The 16,999-nt window shown below is 37.5% G+C and overlaps 1 protein-coding gene across 11 annotated transcripts in view; it reads right to left on the bottom strand.

Moving 5' to 3' along the window:
• The window catches only part of LOC106060536 (adhesion G-protein coupled receptor G6-like), a 103,017-nt gene that overhangs the window by 26,964 nt on the left and 59,054 nt on the right, over nt 1-16,999 (bottom strand). For 10 of the 11 annotated variants that reach the window (XM_056031595.1, XM_056031591.1, XM_056031594.1 and 7 more), the window contains 4 exons: nt 13,364-13,516; nt 10,471-12,794; nt 1,266-1,407; nt 158-301 (listed from right to left, as the gene is read on the bottom strand). In XM_056031595.1, the coding sequence (XP_055887570.1) occupies nt 158-301; nt 1,266-1,407; nt 10,471-12,794; nt 13,364-13,516 (2,763 nt within the window). The remainder of the gene's footprint in view (nt 1-157; nt 302-1,265; nt 1,408-10,470; nt 12,795-13,363; nt 13,517-16,999) is intronic. The other variant, XM_056031600.1, reaches the window with a different exon arrangement.

Raw genomic sequence — 16,999 nt, 5'->3', positions numbered from 1 at the left:
ATTTACTATTTAATTAATGTAAACATTAGAAACTATTGAGTAAAATTTGTTGACATACATTGTTAAAAGGAAAGTTAACTCTTGTTAAAAGGAAAGTTAAAGAGTTAAATTTATATTTTATGGACAACATCGCAAGTGTGAAAATTGCAGCACTAACCTAGCAGAAATGTTGTTGAATAATTGTCAGAGCGTCCAACGAACTTGACTGCAACTATGATGGTAAAATTGGCCAGGGTGTTGGGGAGTTCTTTAGATAAGAAAATTGATGTTCCAATCAATTGCACAGCATCACCTGCCTCTCCTAAATATAAACGTTGGAAATAAAAAATCAGCTAACACATAACATAAAACAAATAGAAAACGAGCAATAGCAGCGTAATCAGCTATGGTGTGTATATATAGGGGCTTGTAACGCCAAGGCCAAGGCATATGACCCTTTAATACCCACAGGGTCTCCGAAAACAAAAAAGGAGTATTTAATGCATTACTTGTTATAAGTCTTTAATGAATTGAATGTAATGCCAGAAATAATTGAAAAGGTAATACCTACATTGGAATACCAGATACACACAGGATATAGTCTGGTTTAGTTTTTATTCCTTTCAGCCTAGATATCTACATGAAGGGGGCCCTCAATTATTTCTTGAATCTAGACTCACAAATACCTTGCAACATTATTAATAAAGACTTAGCATTTATTGGCATCGCGTAAAGATAGCCGATTCTTATTTTGATTCTGTAGCTGCCATTAAAAACAGCTCAAGATCATTTCAGCCTTTACTTTTAGGATTATAGTTCTAGATCTACTTCCACAAATCCCATTTATTAAGGTACAACCAGTTTTAAAATTAATAACAAAGACGGCATCAATTGCAATTTGAAGTTGATTCTACCTTTTTTAAAAACATTATTTAGTAAAAGACATTTTGATACAAAGTTGGATGATAAGCACTATGTAGAACATTAACTCTAATACTGCACATTATACGTTTTCAACTAGATCTAGAATCTATTTGTTTTTTATAATAAAAATGCAATTAAATACGTGCAGTAGTTTATAATAATATTTTTATGTGTCTCATTGAAAAAAAGGTAACAATATTAATTTCTTTGAGTTATACACATCTTTAAAAACAAATTCATAACCACATGTCATACAGACATACACATAAACGCACAAGATATATATTATATAGATATATAGTGACATTTATATTTACTTTCATCAAACCACAATTGTTGCGACATTAAAACTACTTTCTTACCACTGCTAAGTAGCTCCAAACCGACTACTCCAGACTGACTACAACTAATGTTGTAAATGGTCTTATTCTTTTGAGCTAGAGTCTGGGTCAGGACAACAGTTTCTGGAATACAATTTTCTGGTGGCAATGTACTGGTCACTACCTAGAGAAAAAGATTTAAAATGGACTGGTTACTACCTAGAGAAGACAAAGAATTATAAATGGACTGGTCATTACATAGAGCAAAGAGTTATATACATGCTATGTAAATTTCGTGAGAAGCTGAACTGGTTTCTATGAACTCAATATTTACATTTCAACAGCAACCTGACTATGTGAAGGAAAGAAAGTGCAATAATAATAACAAGCAAAAAGAAAACAAAATTCTTAACACTAAACTATATGGCCTCATTTTGCAATAAATACCTGGGTCTTCCCAGTAGCCTACTCCTTACACTTTCGATGTCATAAAAAAGGAGTGACACCGACCTACATGATATTGACAGGCCATGAGAAAACTACTAACCAAATTTCAATCTTTACACCCCAAGTCCTCCACCATAATACCTGCCCAGGAAGGATGGAGGCCGTGGACTGCAGAGCATCTACAAATTGTGTAATGTGCAAGACTTAAAAATATAACCAAAACTGCAGGCCTCCATCAATGAACTAGTTTCCTTCCTGAGCAATTACGACTCCAAAGCAACTCCTCTGAACCTAAACAATGCTGATGTTAAAATTGTTTTAATGATACAGGACATGAGATTTGCCAATGGGAAGAAAAAAACATTCCATGGAAAATTCCCGGCTTTATTTCATGGTAATAATAATGACAAGGCTGCGTCCTTAACATGGCTCAAAGCAGTGCATCTCTAGACTGAAACAAAATGGTTTGTTATAGCAATGTTGTTGACAAATGCCGAAAGTGCGGAAATGCGCAATGGAACACATAATGACGGGATGTTCAGCTTTATCAGAATCTGCCTACCTAGGTCGCCATAACCAAGTTACAAAATTAACACACCAACACCTGGCTTTGACACATAATTTGATTAAAAACAATACTTTAGGAGAAGGAAAACTCTGAATTCAAACCTCTGTTGCCTTGCAGCTATACCCAATCATGGGAAAGGCTTCGGGAGTCAACCCTGAGGAAAAATCAGGAGCTGGCGAACCTAAGGCAGTTTGCAGCACCCAGTGCTACACTCTGGCTGACCCCCAAACTGTATCGGCACTGCCGTTCCTTTGGATACATTAGCTGAGTGGAGAGGGGGAACTGATGTGTGGGCGACATCGTTTTGACCACAGCTAATGCCCAGGCATTCATTTCATTTCCATGAGATCATCCATAGTCGCTTCGCTACTGAAGGAGGCCATAGAAGGATACTCATTATTACAAATACTCGTCACAAGAGGTTCTCGAGTCAACTGATCATTTATTACACTGGAATAGGCCTTTTTAGCTGACAAAATGGTGGATTTCAATAGATTTGATCTGCAGTATATTGACAAACAAGAAAAAAAAACACGCTACAATGAAATCCCATAATATAAGGAAAACCGAAATGGAAAAAAAGCAAAGAAAATATGGAAACCTGAGCTTAGAGATTAAGCGGTTATAAAAGTTGTCTACCATAACGATATATCCTGTTGTTATATCAACTGAAGGGATAATGACAATTGAGTTGAATTGACCTCACAGATACCTTCAAGGCTTTTAACATCCCTTAGAACAGTGATGCCCAAGGTACGGCCCACGGGCCACATCCGGCCCGCCACGTGGTTCTATCCGGCCCGCCAAAACGCCAAAACAAAATTAAGAAAATCATCCACACCCCCATCTCCTGCCCAAAAAAGGTTGAAAAATGTAACTTTATCTACATTAGGGTTCTCTCTTTTTTTCTAATGGATTGGTACCACGACATTGAACACTTTAATGTAAAATGTAACTGAAAAATTGAAAGGATCTATACTTGTTTTTGTTTGGAACATGATAATAAGCCAACATATTTGTTGTATAAAGAAAGTGTCTGGCTGTTTAACCAAAACAAAAAATAGCATATGAACAGCATTATGAAGCAAATATAGCGGTATTGATGGGAATATTTAACACAAAGAGACAAGAAAATTAGTCGGTTTTAAAACTTGCTAAAATGTTGCTCACATTTGAAGTAGAGAGAGAAATGAACCCATTTTCCGACGCGTGAAAAAAAAAATCAAAATTCCAATTTGTTAATGTAAGTACATGGGTTTCTCATAAAATTAGTTTCATTTCTGTTTTTATTTTTGTTACTTTTTCGGCCTTGTGGCCCGCGACACGAGTGTCGGAAATTAAAATGGCCCGCAGGTCGAATTAGGTTGGGCATCACTGCCTTAGAAGATTCTCGTTGCCTGTCTGGAAGCAATACTGCTGCAGACCTGCCACATCACCAGAAAATTTCTCAGTGGACACTGTTCAAGGGACTACAATGAATTTTGTTACACTCTAACGAAGCTCGACTCTGTGACAGTGCCAGAGAATGAATCGTGTTTAACATAATAATACTAATGGCAACGTTATCGATTACAAAGATTAAGAATGAGTGCAGTGCTTCATTACCTAAACTAAGTTGTGAACTACATATTTTGCTACACCTCATGCATACAAAGCTGTTGTCTACCGAAGTGTATTTGAGTTTACTTTTGTCGGAGCAGGCGCGGAAAGTGCTAACAGGAATAAATCTTTATCCAGTTGTATTATTTTCTTTACAAACATGAACGAATTAACTTTGTTAACTATTGGTTCTGATGTCTATCTGCGTCATTGCAATATTTCAAAACTTGAAATGAACCATCAATATAACTAGAACTAAATATTAGATAAATGAATAGACCATAGACCTTTATACTATATATAATTGTCAGTAACCTAGACATAGACATCGATCTGACAAAAAGGATAGGAAAAGCTACCACAGCATTGGCAAAACTCTCCAAGCGCGTCTGGGAAAATGGTAAATTGACCACAGCGACCAAAATCCTAGTCTACAACGCCTGTGTTGTGAGCACTCTCCTTTATGGCAGTGAAAGCTGGTCAACATACATGTACCAAGAGCACAGATTGAATAGTTTCCACTTGCGCTGCCTGAGACGCATAATGGGCATTCTTGAAGGGACCATGTCTCCAATCAGGAAGTTTTGAGATTGGCCAATATGAACAGCATGTATGCTCTCCTGACACAAAGAAGATTACACTGGCTCGGACATGTCACCCGCATGCCAGATGGTAGAATCCCGAAAGATATCTTATATGCTGAGCTTGTGGAAGGAGTCAGACCCAAGGGCCGCCCAAGACTAACATATAGAGATGTCTGCAAGCGAGACATGAGAGCCACAGGCATCAGCGAAAGTATGTGGGAAAACATAGCCAAAGACCGGAGTGCATGGAGACAGACTGTGCGTGCTGGGACAACCTTTGCTGAGAACAAAAGAATTGAAGTGGCCTTAATCAAGAGGGAAAAAAAAGAAAGCTGCCCTGTCCGCTAGCCCTGAATCAGAGGCATACACATGTACGAACTGTGGCAAAGTCTGCCGTTCTAGAATTGGCTTGATTAACCACACCAGATTCTGCCCGTCTCAAGATTAAGCCAAAACCAGTGACTCATTTGGGCGCATCCATTGCCTTTCGAGACAAAAGGAGCTATATATATAGATCTGTGGAATAGACTAACTTGTAATATCGGGTGTAATATGTAATGCTTTATTTTTAACTTCACTTGAAAGGCAAAAAGCGTTTTAAGTTTTCTGTGGTCTGTCTATAAGTCACGTAGGCCTATAGATCACAAAAGAAAAAAAAACTTATTGAAAATAGTTTTTATACTATTTCATAACTTGCCAAATTGAAATGCAAAGAATTTATATCTATTTAAAATCAGTGGCGTAGCTAGGGTGAGGGGAGGAAGTGGGAGAATTTGAAAATCGCCCCGGCCCCCACTTGAGGAGGGCCCCCAAAGGAGTGTATTTTTACATTAAAAATATAATATTACGCAAAATGCAGGGGCCCCCAAAGAGGTCAAGCCCCCCAGGCCCCCAAACGATGGAAAATTCCTAGCTACGCCCCTGTTTAAAGTGTTTTAATAAGGGAAGGTCTAGAGTCTGCAAATAAAGGAAATGTACGTGACAATTAAGATCCAGATTTGACCTAGATATAGCAAGCCCGACGCTGGGTGTCAAGGTGTATATTTTGTTCAGTGGCGTAGCAAGGTACCCGTGGGTCCGGGTTCAAGAACATTTTGGTGGGTCCGGGTTCAAGAACATCTTGGTGTCCCCCCTCCAGCCAATAAGACAAATTTAGTGTGTGACAAAAATGAGTAATCTAAATGCAAAGACATTCCAATGTAAAGATCGTAACTTTAAAAAAAAAAGTTATTTGAATGGATGGTTTTATGGTCATACGATGTGAATGAGTGGGCATTGTTTCAAAATCAACCACCGCAAGAAAGACAAAAACAAACTTCGAATGGATGGTTTTGAGGTCATACGATTAGAATGTATGGGCATTGGCATCGTATTGGTTTCAAAATCAACCACCGCAAGAAAACAAAGAAACAAACTTCGAATGGATGGTTTTGAGGTCATACGATGAGAATGTATGGGCATTGGCATCGTATTGGTTTCAAAATCAACCACCGCTGGAATCCTCTATCGGGAAAATTTAAATAGGCACTCGCTGAACCTCCAAGAAAACATTTAACATCTATATTTCATTTAGTATGGGGATCCAACCCAGGACTTGTGTGACAGGCTCAAGCTAAATGGGAGATGGCATAAACACGGCTTGGTGTTCGACCAAATTGATGTTGGAAATCAAGTGCCAGTGCTTCTTGTGACTGAGTCAGAGACAGTATTATAAGCGCACATTCTTAAAAGCACGGGATAAAACGATATTATTAATTAATATCTATTCGTTTTAAGACACATTAGGAAGTAATATGTAAGCATGTAGTTTAAATATTGGACTATTAGTGTTAAGTTAAATTTTAATTTAGGTGATGGCCAGAGACTGTAGATGTATACAACGTAATCACTGCCTACTACACAACTTAATATCACACCATTACTGCGATGACTGTAGGACGTAACCACTGCCTGCTACACAAGTAAATATCACTCCAGTATTGCGAGGACTATAGGGCGTAACCACTGCCTGCTACATAGGTAAATATCACTCCAGTACTGCGAGGACTATAGGACGTAACCACTGCCTGCTACATAGGTAAATATCACTCCAGTATTGCGAGGACTATAGGGCGTAACCACTGCCTGCTACATAGGTAAATATCACTCCAGTAATGCGAGGACTATAGGACGTAACCACTGCCTGCTACACAAGTAAATATCACACTAGTACTCCGGGTTCAAGAACATCTTGATGTGATCCTCTCCAGCCAATAAGACAAATTTAGTGTGTGTCAAAAAATGAGTAAACTAAATGTAAAGACATTCCAATGTAAAGATGGTACCTTTTTCTTAAAAAAAGTAATTATGTTGTTGATCCTCTGTTTTGTTGATGATTATAGATGTTAATGGTGCATGCAAGTTCGTAAAAGACACAACAACAGAATGAATAAAGAATATACTTGATAACGCAGGCTGATAACTTCCACAATTTAATGAACAATAAAAAGGGGCACAGTCCTCTGTCTTCGCTAGCCTAGCGTCGTCCTCTAAGGCGTATTGTCCGTTACTCTTCTTGTTCGCAATCCTTCTCTTTTATTACTCGTCACATCACTTAGGAAAAACCCGATTAACCTCAACTTCTACGCAACTTGTGTCATTACAATGTCATAACGTTTGATTCAGTTAGGACTGCATATAAGTAATAGTGTCTTAAAAGTAAATGTTTTTACAACTTCTTAATAGAGTTAAACAACTTAAAAGTGTTACAAATGAACAAACAAATGTTCTTCCTATGTTCTAATGTGGGCTCCAACTGGCCTTGAGGCATGGGCCCAAGCGTCATGAGCTCCTTCGCGCCATGGTTGCTACGCCACAGCTGTGGGCCCCTATTGCTTGTGGGCCCGGGTTCATTGAACCCCTTCGCGCCAAGGATGCTACGCCACTGATTTTGTTTTATATTATTATTTATGGCTTTAGCTTTTTTTTGAAGGTCCCTGCAGTGTAATTAAAGACGGGAGAAAGGTTGGGAAGGCAGCGGCTGTAAAACGATCATCTTACACTATTATGTCTTTTATGACCAAGTGTCTTGCAAGTCCGTGCTTTTCGCACTGTGCGGTGAGTCACACGATACGGTACGCAGTTTCTCTCATGTCAAAACAATATACCAAGTTAAAGCAATGGTCAGACATAGAAAACTGTGGTGTTATTGGAGAACTGGATACGTTTTCATGTGCAACACTTCATTTCTTTTTTGCTTTTATACACCCAGTGGCGTAGCAAGACAGGTGTGTGAGGTGCGGGCCACACTTGGTTAGAGATCTCAACATTTCTCTCAGCATTAAAATGTTTGCATTGAGAACAAAAACATAGAAGAAACATTTTAAAAAATACTTTAAAAATACAGAGCTTATCGAAGTGTGATTCTAGCAATTCGTTTGAATCAGTCAAGCAATTAAATTTGTAATAGATCTAGACTAAAAATAGCACTATTTCATGCTTTTAGCTTTCTAAATGCCCTGTGATCCTATCATTTATCTGGACTAGTTGGGAAAAGGCTAGGGGTGGGGGAGGAAGAAGAGGGTATCTTGGTGAATGTTACCGTTATCGCTTTTCACATGAATTTTATTTTTCCAAAAGTTAAATTCGAACTCGATGGCTCAAGCCTCCCCCAGCCCAAATACCAACAAACGTGCCAGTGATATGCTAATGAAAATAGATTTCAAAGCTATCTATTGTTAGTTTCAAACTTGTAAGCGACGACTTACTTCTCTACACAAAGTATCGACTACCAAAGGGGGGGGGGGAATTTCGTGATTGATTTTTTGCTTTGATTTTATTTATTTTAGTTGAAATTTTAATACTAAACCATCACCTGCCCCAGCGCAGCCAAAGGGGTTTTGAGTTTAAAAAGGGGGTTTTGCAGTCAAAACCCCCTCTTCTATCAAACAAAACCAAAAAAAAAAACAAAAAAAAAAACGACAATTCCCAAATTTCCAAGAGAGTAGATAAGGAAGATATTGATTTTAAAACCACTTCCGAAATATATATATAAAAAAAAAATTACACGCTCAAAAATTTATTTATTCTAAAGCAAATTACAGTCAACAAATTCTATTAGCGTAGCTAAAGGGGTTTTTGTTTTGTTTTTAGTTTACCCCCCCCCCCCCCCAACAAATGATTTTGACGATAAAACTTCCCTTTTCGATATAAATTCTAAATCAAACTACAGTAACCTAATTCCAAGAGCGTTGCCAAGAGAGGTTACACATTTCTACCAATGGCTGGGCTCCATCAATAAAAAGCAATGAATAGTCATTTGCCGAAAACACTAAATGTGGCTCAACGAAGATGGCTGAGACAGATTTAGGAGTAAGTTATAGAGATCGGGTCTCAATCAATGAAACCATATGCCAAACTAGGACAACTTGGCGCAACACTTTCATGGAGGTCCCCAAAGCAGGTGAGAAGAGGCTTCAGACATTGCCAGTGACAGAATTTTGTAGAAGCAGCGTGCAGCCCAATGCGCCGAACGACACTGGAGGATCTAAGTCAGTAAAAATTGCACATAAGGTTTTTGAAATAAAACTTTTAATAGCAGGATATTACACTGTAGATTCCTCAGAATATGCATTTTATTGGCTTTCAATACCGGAAATAGTGCTTGGCGGCGGGGCTCCGCCACGCGCTAGGAGAGCTAACAGCGCTCCCCCAGACTTCCTTGCTGAAAATCGCTGGGAGCTTAAATTTTTTCCACTAACTCCAGGAAGAACCTATTGTAGGGTACAGTAAACGTCTTCCGAAAGAATGAAGGGTCAGAATGTAATAAAGATTAATTATGTACACGCACACACACATACATACACTCACGCAAACACACACAAACATATATATATATATATCCTGCACGTTAACCGTTGACTATAGATACAGATGATTTAACAGTAACATCATCTGCCCCATAGATCGCAAGATCTGAAAGGGAAACTTAACTTTTAAAAAAAATTCTACTTATATCACCACATCTGTCAAGTACAATTTCTTTCCCATGTTCAATACCAAATAATTAATTACCAACAGTTAATTAACGAATTGGTTATTTTATAAAAATTGATTCTTGTTTTGTCAGGTACAAGAAATAATTGTGCGAAATTTCAACTTGATCTGAGATTGGGTGTAGGAGAAATAACGTGTACAAAATTTTTACCACATAAATTTGATATAAACTGTTTAAAGTTCTTAGCTACTAGTCATACAGATGGGTACTGGAATGACATGGTAGCAGATGAAGAAAGCTGCTCTTAACCGAGTTCGGTGGAGAGGTGTGGTTGCGGCCCTATGTTCCCCTGAGAGTACACAGGATTAAGTAAGTAAGTCGCTAAATACAGTATCAACTTATTTGCTTATTTCTGACAATGAGAGTAAATGTGGTAACAAGGGAGATAAGTGTTTCTAGACAAAAAATGATCAAAAATTATTTTAGATAAAAAAAAAACCCACTAATTTATGACTCACTATGCCAATCGTTTGTTTTGTTACCCGAAAGCATATAAGATTAATTTCTTTTTCTAAAATTGGTTTCTAATAGGTGATTAATGAAGAAATTCTACTATAAAAATCAATTCGGTGTTGTATTGTTTTGCTGTTGTATGTTTGGAGGTCATCAAAAAAGAGCTGCCGCACCAAGCAGCTTATATCCTTGCTACGCCTCTGTCTCTACCTATCTATGGTCATTTACGCAATAAAGTCTACCTTAATGGGATGAAATAAAAAGTTCGCTGTTACTTGATCTTACATCCCGAAACTTTAGCTCACCAGTCAACCGACACAAATATGAATTAAGTATGACTGCCTGGTCGTGCGGTATGCGCGCTGGACTGCCGTTTGGTAGTCTCCATGGTCCCAGGTTCATACCCTGCCCTCGTCGTGTTGCGGGAGGTTTGGACTCGGAGGTAGGTTATCTTCAACTCCGATGGAACATCCTAAACATGAAAAACATTTCACAAGTAACGAAATTATTTAACAGTGATAATGATCATGTCAATGCGACTTTGACTTATAGAGTCCTTACCGGTGTGCTGGTAGGGTCGACTACTAAAGTTGAAGGCATCTGTGAATCAGAACTCGTTGTATACACTGAATTCAGTGACACCGTAGCTGTAGGGGTGATGAGAGGAGACTCTGAAATCTGGGACACTTCTGGTGTCAAGGTTGGTGTGCTCTGAGTTGACCAACTAAAAAAATATGTTGATTCGGTTGTGCTTAAAAAATTAGCTGTTGTAAGTTGAAATGACGTGGCTGATGTGCTCAACATATCAATGGATTTAGACGTGCTGGAGAAAGTGATTGTTAATGTATGGCTTAAAATGTTAGTAGATGACAGTGAGCTGAAGGCTTCACTTGCTACTAGTGTGCTCAAAGAAATGGTTGAAGAAGTTTTTCTGATAGAATCTGCAAGTTTTGTTGATGAATACACTGGATCACTAGGTGCATTTGTCATTATAGAATCTGATGAATACACTGGATCACTTGGTGCATTGGTCATTATAGAATCTGATGAATACACTGGATCACTAGGTGCATTTGTCATTATAGAATCTGATGAATACACTGGATCACTAGGTGCATTTGTCATTATAGAATCTGATGAATACACTGGATCACTTGGTGCATTTGTCATTTTAGAGTTTGATGAATACACTGGATCACTAGGTGCATTTGTCATTATAGAGTCTGATAAATACACTGGATCAGTAGGTGCATTTGTCATTTTAAAGTTTGATGAATACACTGGATCACTAGGTGCATTTGTCATTATAGAGTCTGATAAATACACTGGATCAGTAGGTGCATTGGTCATTATAGAGTCTGATAAATACACTAGATCAGTAGGTGCATTTGTCATTTTAGAGTTTGATGAATACACTGGATCACTAGGTGCATTGGTCATTATAGAGTCTGATAAATACACTGGATCAGTAGGTGCATTTGTCATTTTAGAGTTTGATGAATACACTAGATCACTAGGTGCATTGGTCATTATAGAGTCTGATAAATACACTGGATCAGTAGGTGCATTTGTCATTTTAGAGTTTGATGAATACACTGGATCACTAGGTGCATTTGTCATTATAGAATCTGATGAATACACTGGATCAGTAGGTGCATTGGTCATTATAGAGTCTGATAAATACACTAGATCAGTAGGTGCATTTGTCATTTTAGAGTTTGATGAATACACTGGATCACTAGGTGCATTGGTCATTATAGAGTCTGATAAATACACTGGATCAGTAGGTGCATTTGTCATTTTAGAGTTTGATGAATACACTAGATCACTAGGTGCATTGGTCATTATAGAGTCTGATAAATACACTGGATCAGTAGGTGCATTTGTCATTTTAGAGTTTGATGAATACACTGGATCACTAGGTGCATTTGTCATTATAGAATCTGATGAATACACTGGATCACTAGGTGCATTTGTCATTATAGAATCTGATGAATACACTGGATCACTAGGTGCATTTGTCATTATAGAATCTGATGAATACACTATATCACTTGGTGAATTTGTCGTTATAGAATCTTCACTTGCTTTTGATGTATACACTGGATTACTCAATGTATTTGTCATTATAGAATCTTCACTTTTTGTTGTTATATAAAATGGATCAACTGGTGAATGTGTAATCAAAGAATCTGCTGCTGTGCTTAAAGAAACAGGGAAAGTGATCATTTCACTTTGTGATGTAAATCCCAAAGAAACAGTTGGCGTTGTACCAGATGTTGTGACTGAAGTGTTCAAAACAGTATTCGTGTTTGTTACGCTAGCATGATTAGTTGAATCTGGTGTGCTAACGTAGTCACTGGATGTTAATGTGCTAATGTAGCCACTAGATGTTAATGTGCTAACATAGCCACTAGATGTTAATTTGGTAACGGGATCACTAGATGTTAATGGATTACTAGATGTTAGCGCGCTTACGTAGAAACTAGATGCTAAAGTAGCAACGTAGTCAGTAGATTCTAATGTGCCAACGTAGTCACTAGATGTTAATGTGCTAACATAGCGACTAGATGTTATTGTGCTTAAGTAGCCACTAGATGCAAATGTGCTATTATGTCCAATCGATGTGACTGTGCTCAAGGAGCCAAATGTGGGTGTAGAAGGTGTTGAAGCTGTGCTGAAAAGGTTTGAGGTGACAAATGAAGTTGAGTTTGCTGAGGTAGCTGTTGTTATGTACCTAGATGCCGATGGAGTTGGATAGTAAAAAAGTGTAGTATTCCTAAGCGTGTCAGAGACTGTTGTTGTAGTAGACATAGGCTCAGTGGTTTCAGTTGTGTCCTCCTGCTCTGTTGGTACTGTGGTGTCTCCACTTTCTTGTGTTGGGTCTGGGGATTAGAATACAAATAGAAGGAAAACAAAATATTAAAAAAAAATGGAAATAAAAAATTGTGTTCAATAGGTGGAGAAGATAAAATTAAAAATGTTTTATTGAATACTATTGTACAGGAACGAAATTACAACGAGAGTTAGTGTTTTCACACAAACTCAAAGACTGCCAAATTAAGAACGAAATATTGCAAGATTGAACAAGGCTTCTGTTAAAATATCTTTGTTTTATTTTTATGTAAGTTAACTACTTTTAATACTGTACTGGACAAACATTGCTGGAGACAAGATTTCTATGGAGACAGATTTCTATGGAGACAGCTTGACACTCTAGGTGCCTAATGGTGCAGGAGGATGTAGGTCTAAGTAAATCTAAGTGTGTCTGTGTGTGTGTGCAGCTTGCTGTTGTAAACATATTCACAACGTTTATATTTAAAACTTAAATACATCAATTAATATAAATAAATAAATATAGATATAACAAGAATAATTTCAAATAGGCCACTGACTTGAAGATGAAAGAATGTGTCTGTATTATTATTCATAAGTTTTTAAAAAATTCTTGTACCTCTAATAGTCAGAGAAATCTGAAGAATTGTACGAAATCGATCGTCTTTGTAATCTTTGTTGAGGGTTATGTTAAAATGGTGGAGTCCAGGTGCCAAGTAGGCTAACGAGCTGGTCACACGTAGTATCCCATCCTCATTGACACTGAAAAAACCTTCACATCAATGTAAATAAATTAATTAATTTGTTAATCAAAGAAATTGTTTGTTATACAGTCAGAATGTGGACATCTTTAATACAGTCAGAATGTGGACATCTTTAATACAGTCAGAATGTGGACATCTTTAATACAGTCAGAATGTGGACATCTTTAATACAGTCAGAATGTGGACATCTTTAATACAGGTCAGAATGTGGACATCTTTAATACAGTCAGAATGTGGACATCTTTAATGAATTACACTACCAAACATAACAGTCTGATGTCTGGCTCTCTATAAATAGCACAAATAAAGGGAGAAAAAAAAAAACAGAATTTAGTCTAAAAGAGACCTGAAAATGTGTTCACACGAATTCAAAACAAAATGCTGCGCCAAAAATCAATTGTATGCTATCTCACAAGATGATGGATAATTAATTGGGTTCCCTTTTCAGACCTTATGGTGTATAGGGCAGATGATGTAAAGGTCATCTGTTTCTGTGGCTTCGGTTAACGAGGGTGTCATGTGACCAGCACAACTACCAAACGCTTTTTCTTTTCCCCAACTAATGTCTGGTACCCATTAAAGCTGAGTGGATTCAAGAGGAGCCCAAAGATCCGGAAATTAAAAATCACGATTCTAGTCCGAGACCCCCGGTTATGAAGCCAAGCTCTTTACCACTCAGCCCCAGCATAATTAATTACCAACAGTTAATTAACTATTTGGTTATTTATTTAAAACTGATTCTTGTTTTGTAAGGTACAACAAATAATTATGCAAAATTTCAACTACAAGCATGGGTTCTAAACTTTTTAACCCAAGGGCACCAGTATGTTAAAGTCAACAACACCAAATCGTCAACTCGAGTACTATGTACGGGTGTGTAACATAATAGTATTATATGTACATTTGCACACTAGCGCGTCAGTGCAACACCGCTTGTGTTTACTTAATAAATGGAGTTCCTAATATGTCTTCTCTCTTAAACACTAGTTTGTTATTTGTGTAACACGAATATTCTACATGGTGTCAGAATAAAACTTGAAAAGCTGTCCAGACAAAGGTTTTTATTAATCTTATAATGGCTTCTTTTTATTTTGAGCAACCAATCTTGAATTGGAATGCTAAAGATCTGTATCAAGAGTTTATAAGATTTCAACAGCAGGTGAGCTTTTGTTTCAAAGGACCGTTAGCTGGTGCCGATAGTAAACAAAAAGCCGGATGGCTGGGAATGTGGATAGGTCAACAAGGCCGTGAAGTTTACAAAACTCTAAATATTACTGATAGTGAAGAGGGAGATCCGCAATTGCTATTAAAGAAAATAGAAGACTACATAAGGCCAAGACAAAATAAAAGAGTGTCTAGATTTAGAGCACATCAGAGAAAGCAGGTAGAAGGAGAAAGTTTTGATAACTTTGTTAAAGACCTAAAGCTTCTCATTATGGACTGTGAGTATGATGATCCAGATGATATACTTATTGATTTGATCATTAGTGGAGTCATACACGAAAAGGTACAGTTAAGACTACTTGATCAGGGACAGAAGTTGACCCTTAGCAAGGCTATTGAAATTGGACAACAATATGAGATGTCGCAAAGCCAAGTGAAAATGTTTAGGGGCCAAGAAGTTCTAGCGATCAAGAGAGAGTCACACAATGTACTCAAGCAGAAGTCTAAAGATAACTCAGATAAATTATGTAGTAAATGCGGCAAGAACCACGAAAATGGAAAATGTCCAGCAATAGGAACCACATGCAATTTCTGCAAAAAGAAAAACCACTGGTTTCAAATGTGCAGAAAAAGACGCAACGTCAATCTAGTAGAAGATGACAGTCACAGTGATGAAAATATTATACCTGTTAGCACTGCAAGTAGCCAGTATAGAAAGGGTAATATTGAGAACATCAATGTCGTCGAAGACAAGTGGACTGTAAAACTAGTCGTGCATGGCAAGACATTAATTTTTCGTATCGACACTGGTGCAAGATGTAACATTCTTGTCAAGTCAGAGTTTGAAAAGCTCAAAGACAAAGTAAAACTTGCTTATTCAGCAAAGTCGCTCAAGTCTTACTCTAATCATGTTATTAAGACTTTAGGAGCAGTGGTGCTACCTTTGAAAAATAATATCCAAGAGGTGAAAGCAAGGTTTGAGGTAGTAGACATTATCCAAGAGAACATTTTGAGTGGTGATACAGCAGAATGTTTAGGACTACTACAACGGATTGACAGCATAGAATCCAAGGCAGAAGACGAGTTACAAAGAGAATTTCCTGAAATGCTGAAAACAACTGGAACACTGCCAGGAAAATACAAGATTCAGTTACAGGAAAATGCTAAAGGAGTTATTCATCCACCACGTCGCTTAGCAGCATCTCTACGCAATAAAGTTGAAGAAAAACTTAAAGAAATGCAAGCTGATGGATTTATTACTGCCGTACATGAACCTACTGAATGGGTTAGCTCCATGGTTGTTTCGTTCAGGAATGACAAAGTTAGAATATGTATTGATCCAAAAGATCTCAATAAAGCAATCAGAAGGGAACATCACCCGATGAAAACTATTGAAGATGTGATCACTAATATTCCAGATTCGAAGATATTCTCAGTTCTCGATGCCAAGTCAGGGTTTATGCAAATAAAGCTTGAAAGAGAATCTTCATTTCTCACAACTTTCAACACACCTCTGGGAAGATATAGATGGTTACGATTACCTTTTGGTATTAAATCAGCGCCAGAAATTTACCAAAGAATTATGGATGAAATGCTTCAAGGAATTGAAGGAGCATATGTCATCATAGACGACATTCTGGTAGCTGGTAGAGATGTTGAGCATCATGATCACATTTTGAAACAAGTCATGCAAAGAGCAACGAAGTACAATCTAAAGCTGAACTATGACAAGTGCAAGATAAGGCAAAACAGAGTACCTTATATGGGCCATATCTTGTCAGAGAAAGGTTTAGAACCAGATCCAGCAAAGATAAAGGCAATTATTGACATGCCAGCTCCTCAAGACAAATATGGAATCAGAAGATTTCTAGGTTTAATTCAGTACCTAGCAAAATTTATTCCTAATCTAAGTCAAGCAGATGCTCCAATACGAAAGCTTCTAAAAGATGATATAGAATTTCAATGGAATTATGAACAAAACAAGAGTTTCAAAGAATTGAAACATCTTTGTACAAACCCTCCAGTTTTAGCATATTATGATGTCAACAAGAACGTAGAGATAGAATGTGATGCAAGTAAAGATGGACTGGGAGCAGTATTACTCCAGGAAGGCCGTATAATTGCATACGCATCAAGAGCTCTCACAGATACAGAAACAAGATATGCTCAGATTGAGAAGGAAATGCTCTCAATTGTGTATAGTACAAGCAAATTTCATTGCTACATATTTGGTAAAGAAGTAACAGTTTATAATGATCACAAACCTCTGGAGCAAATCTTCAAGAAACCTCTATTGTCAGCACCAATGAGAATACAGAAGATGCTAA

This window comes from Biomphalaria glabrata, chromosome 6, assembly GCF_947242115.1.
Source record: "Biomphalaria glabrata chromosome 6, xgBioGlab47.1, whole genome shotgun sequence".
NCBI classification, from domain to species: domain Eukaryota; kingdom Metazoa; phylum Mollusca; class Gastropoda; family Planorbidae; genus Biomphalaria; species Biomphalaria glabrata.
Note: the sequence above shows the minus strand (reverse complement) of the source record. Positions and strands in the feature narration are given on the sequence as shown.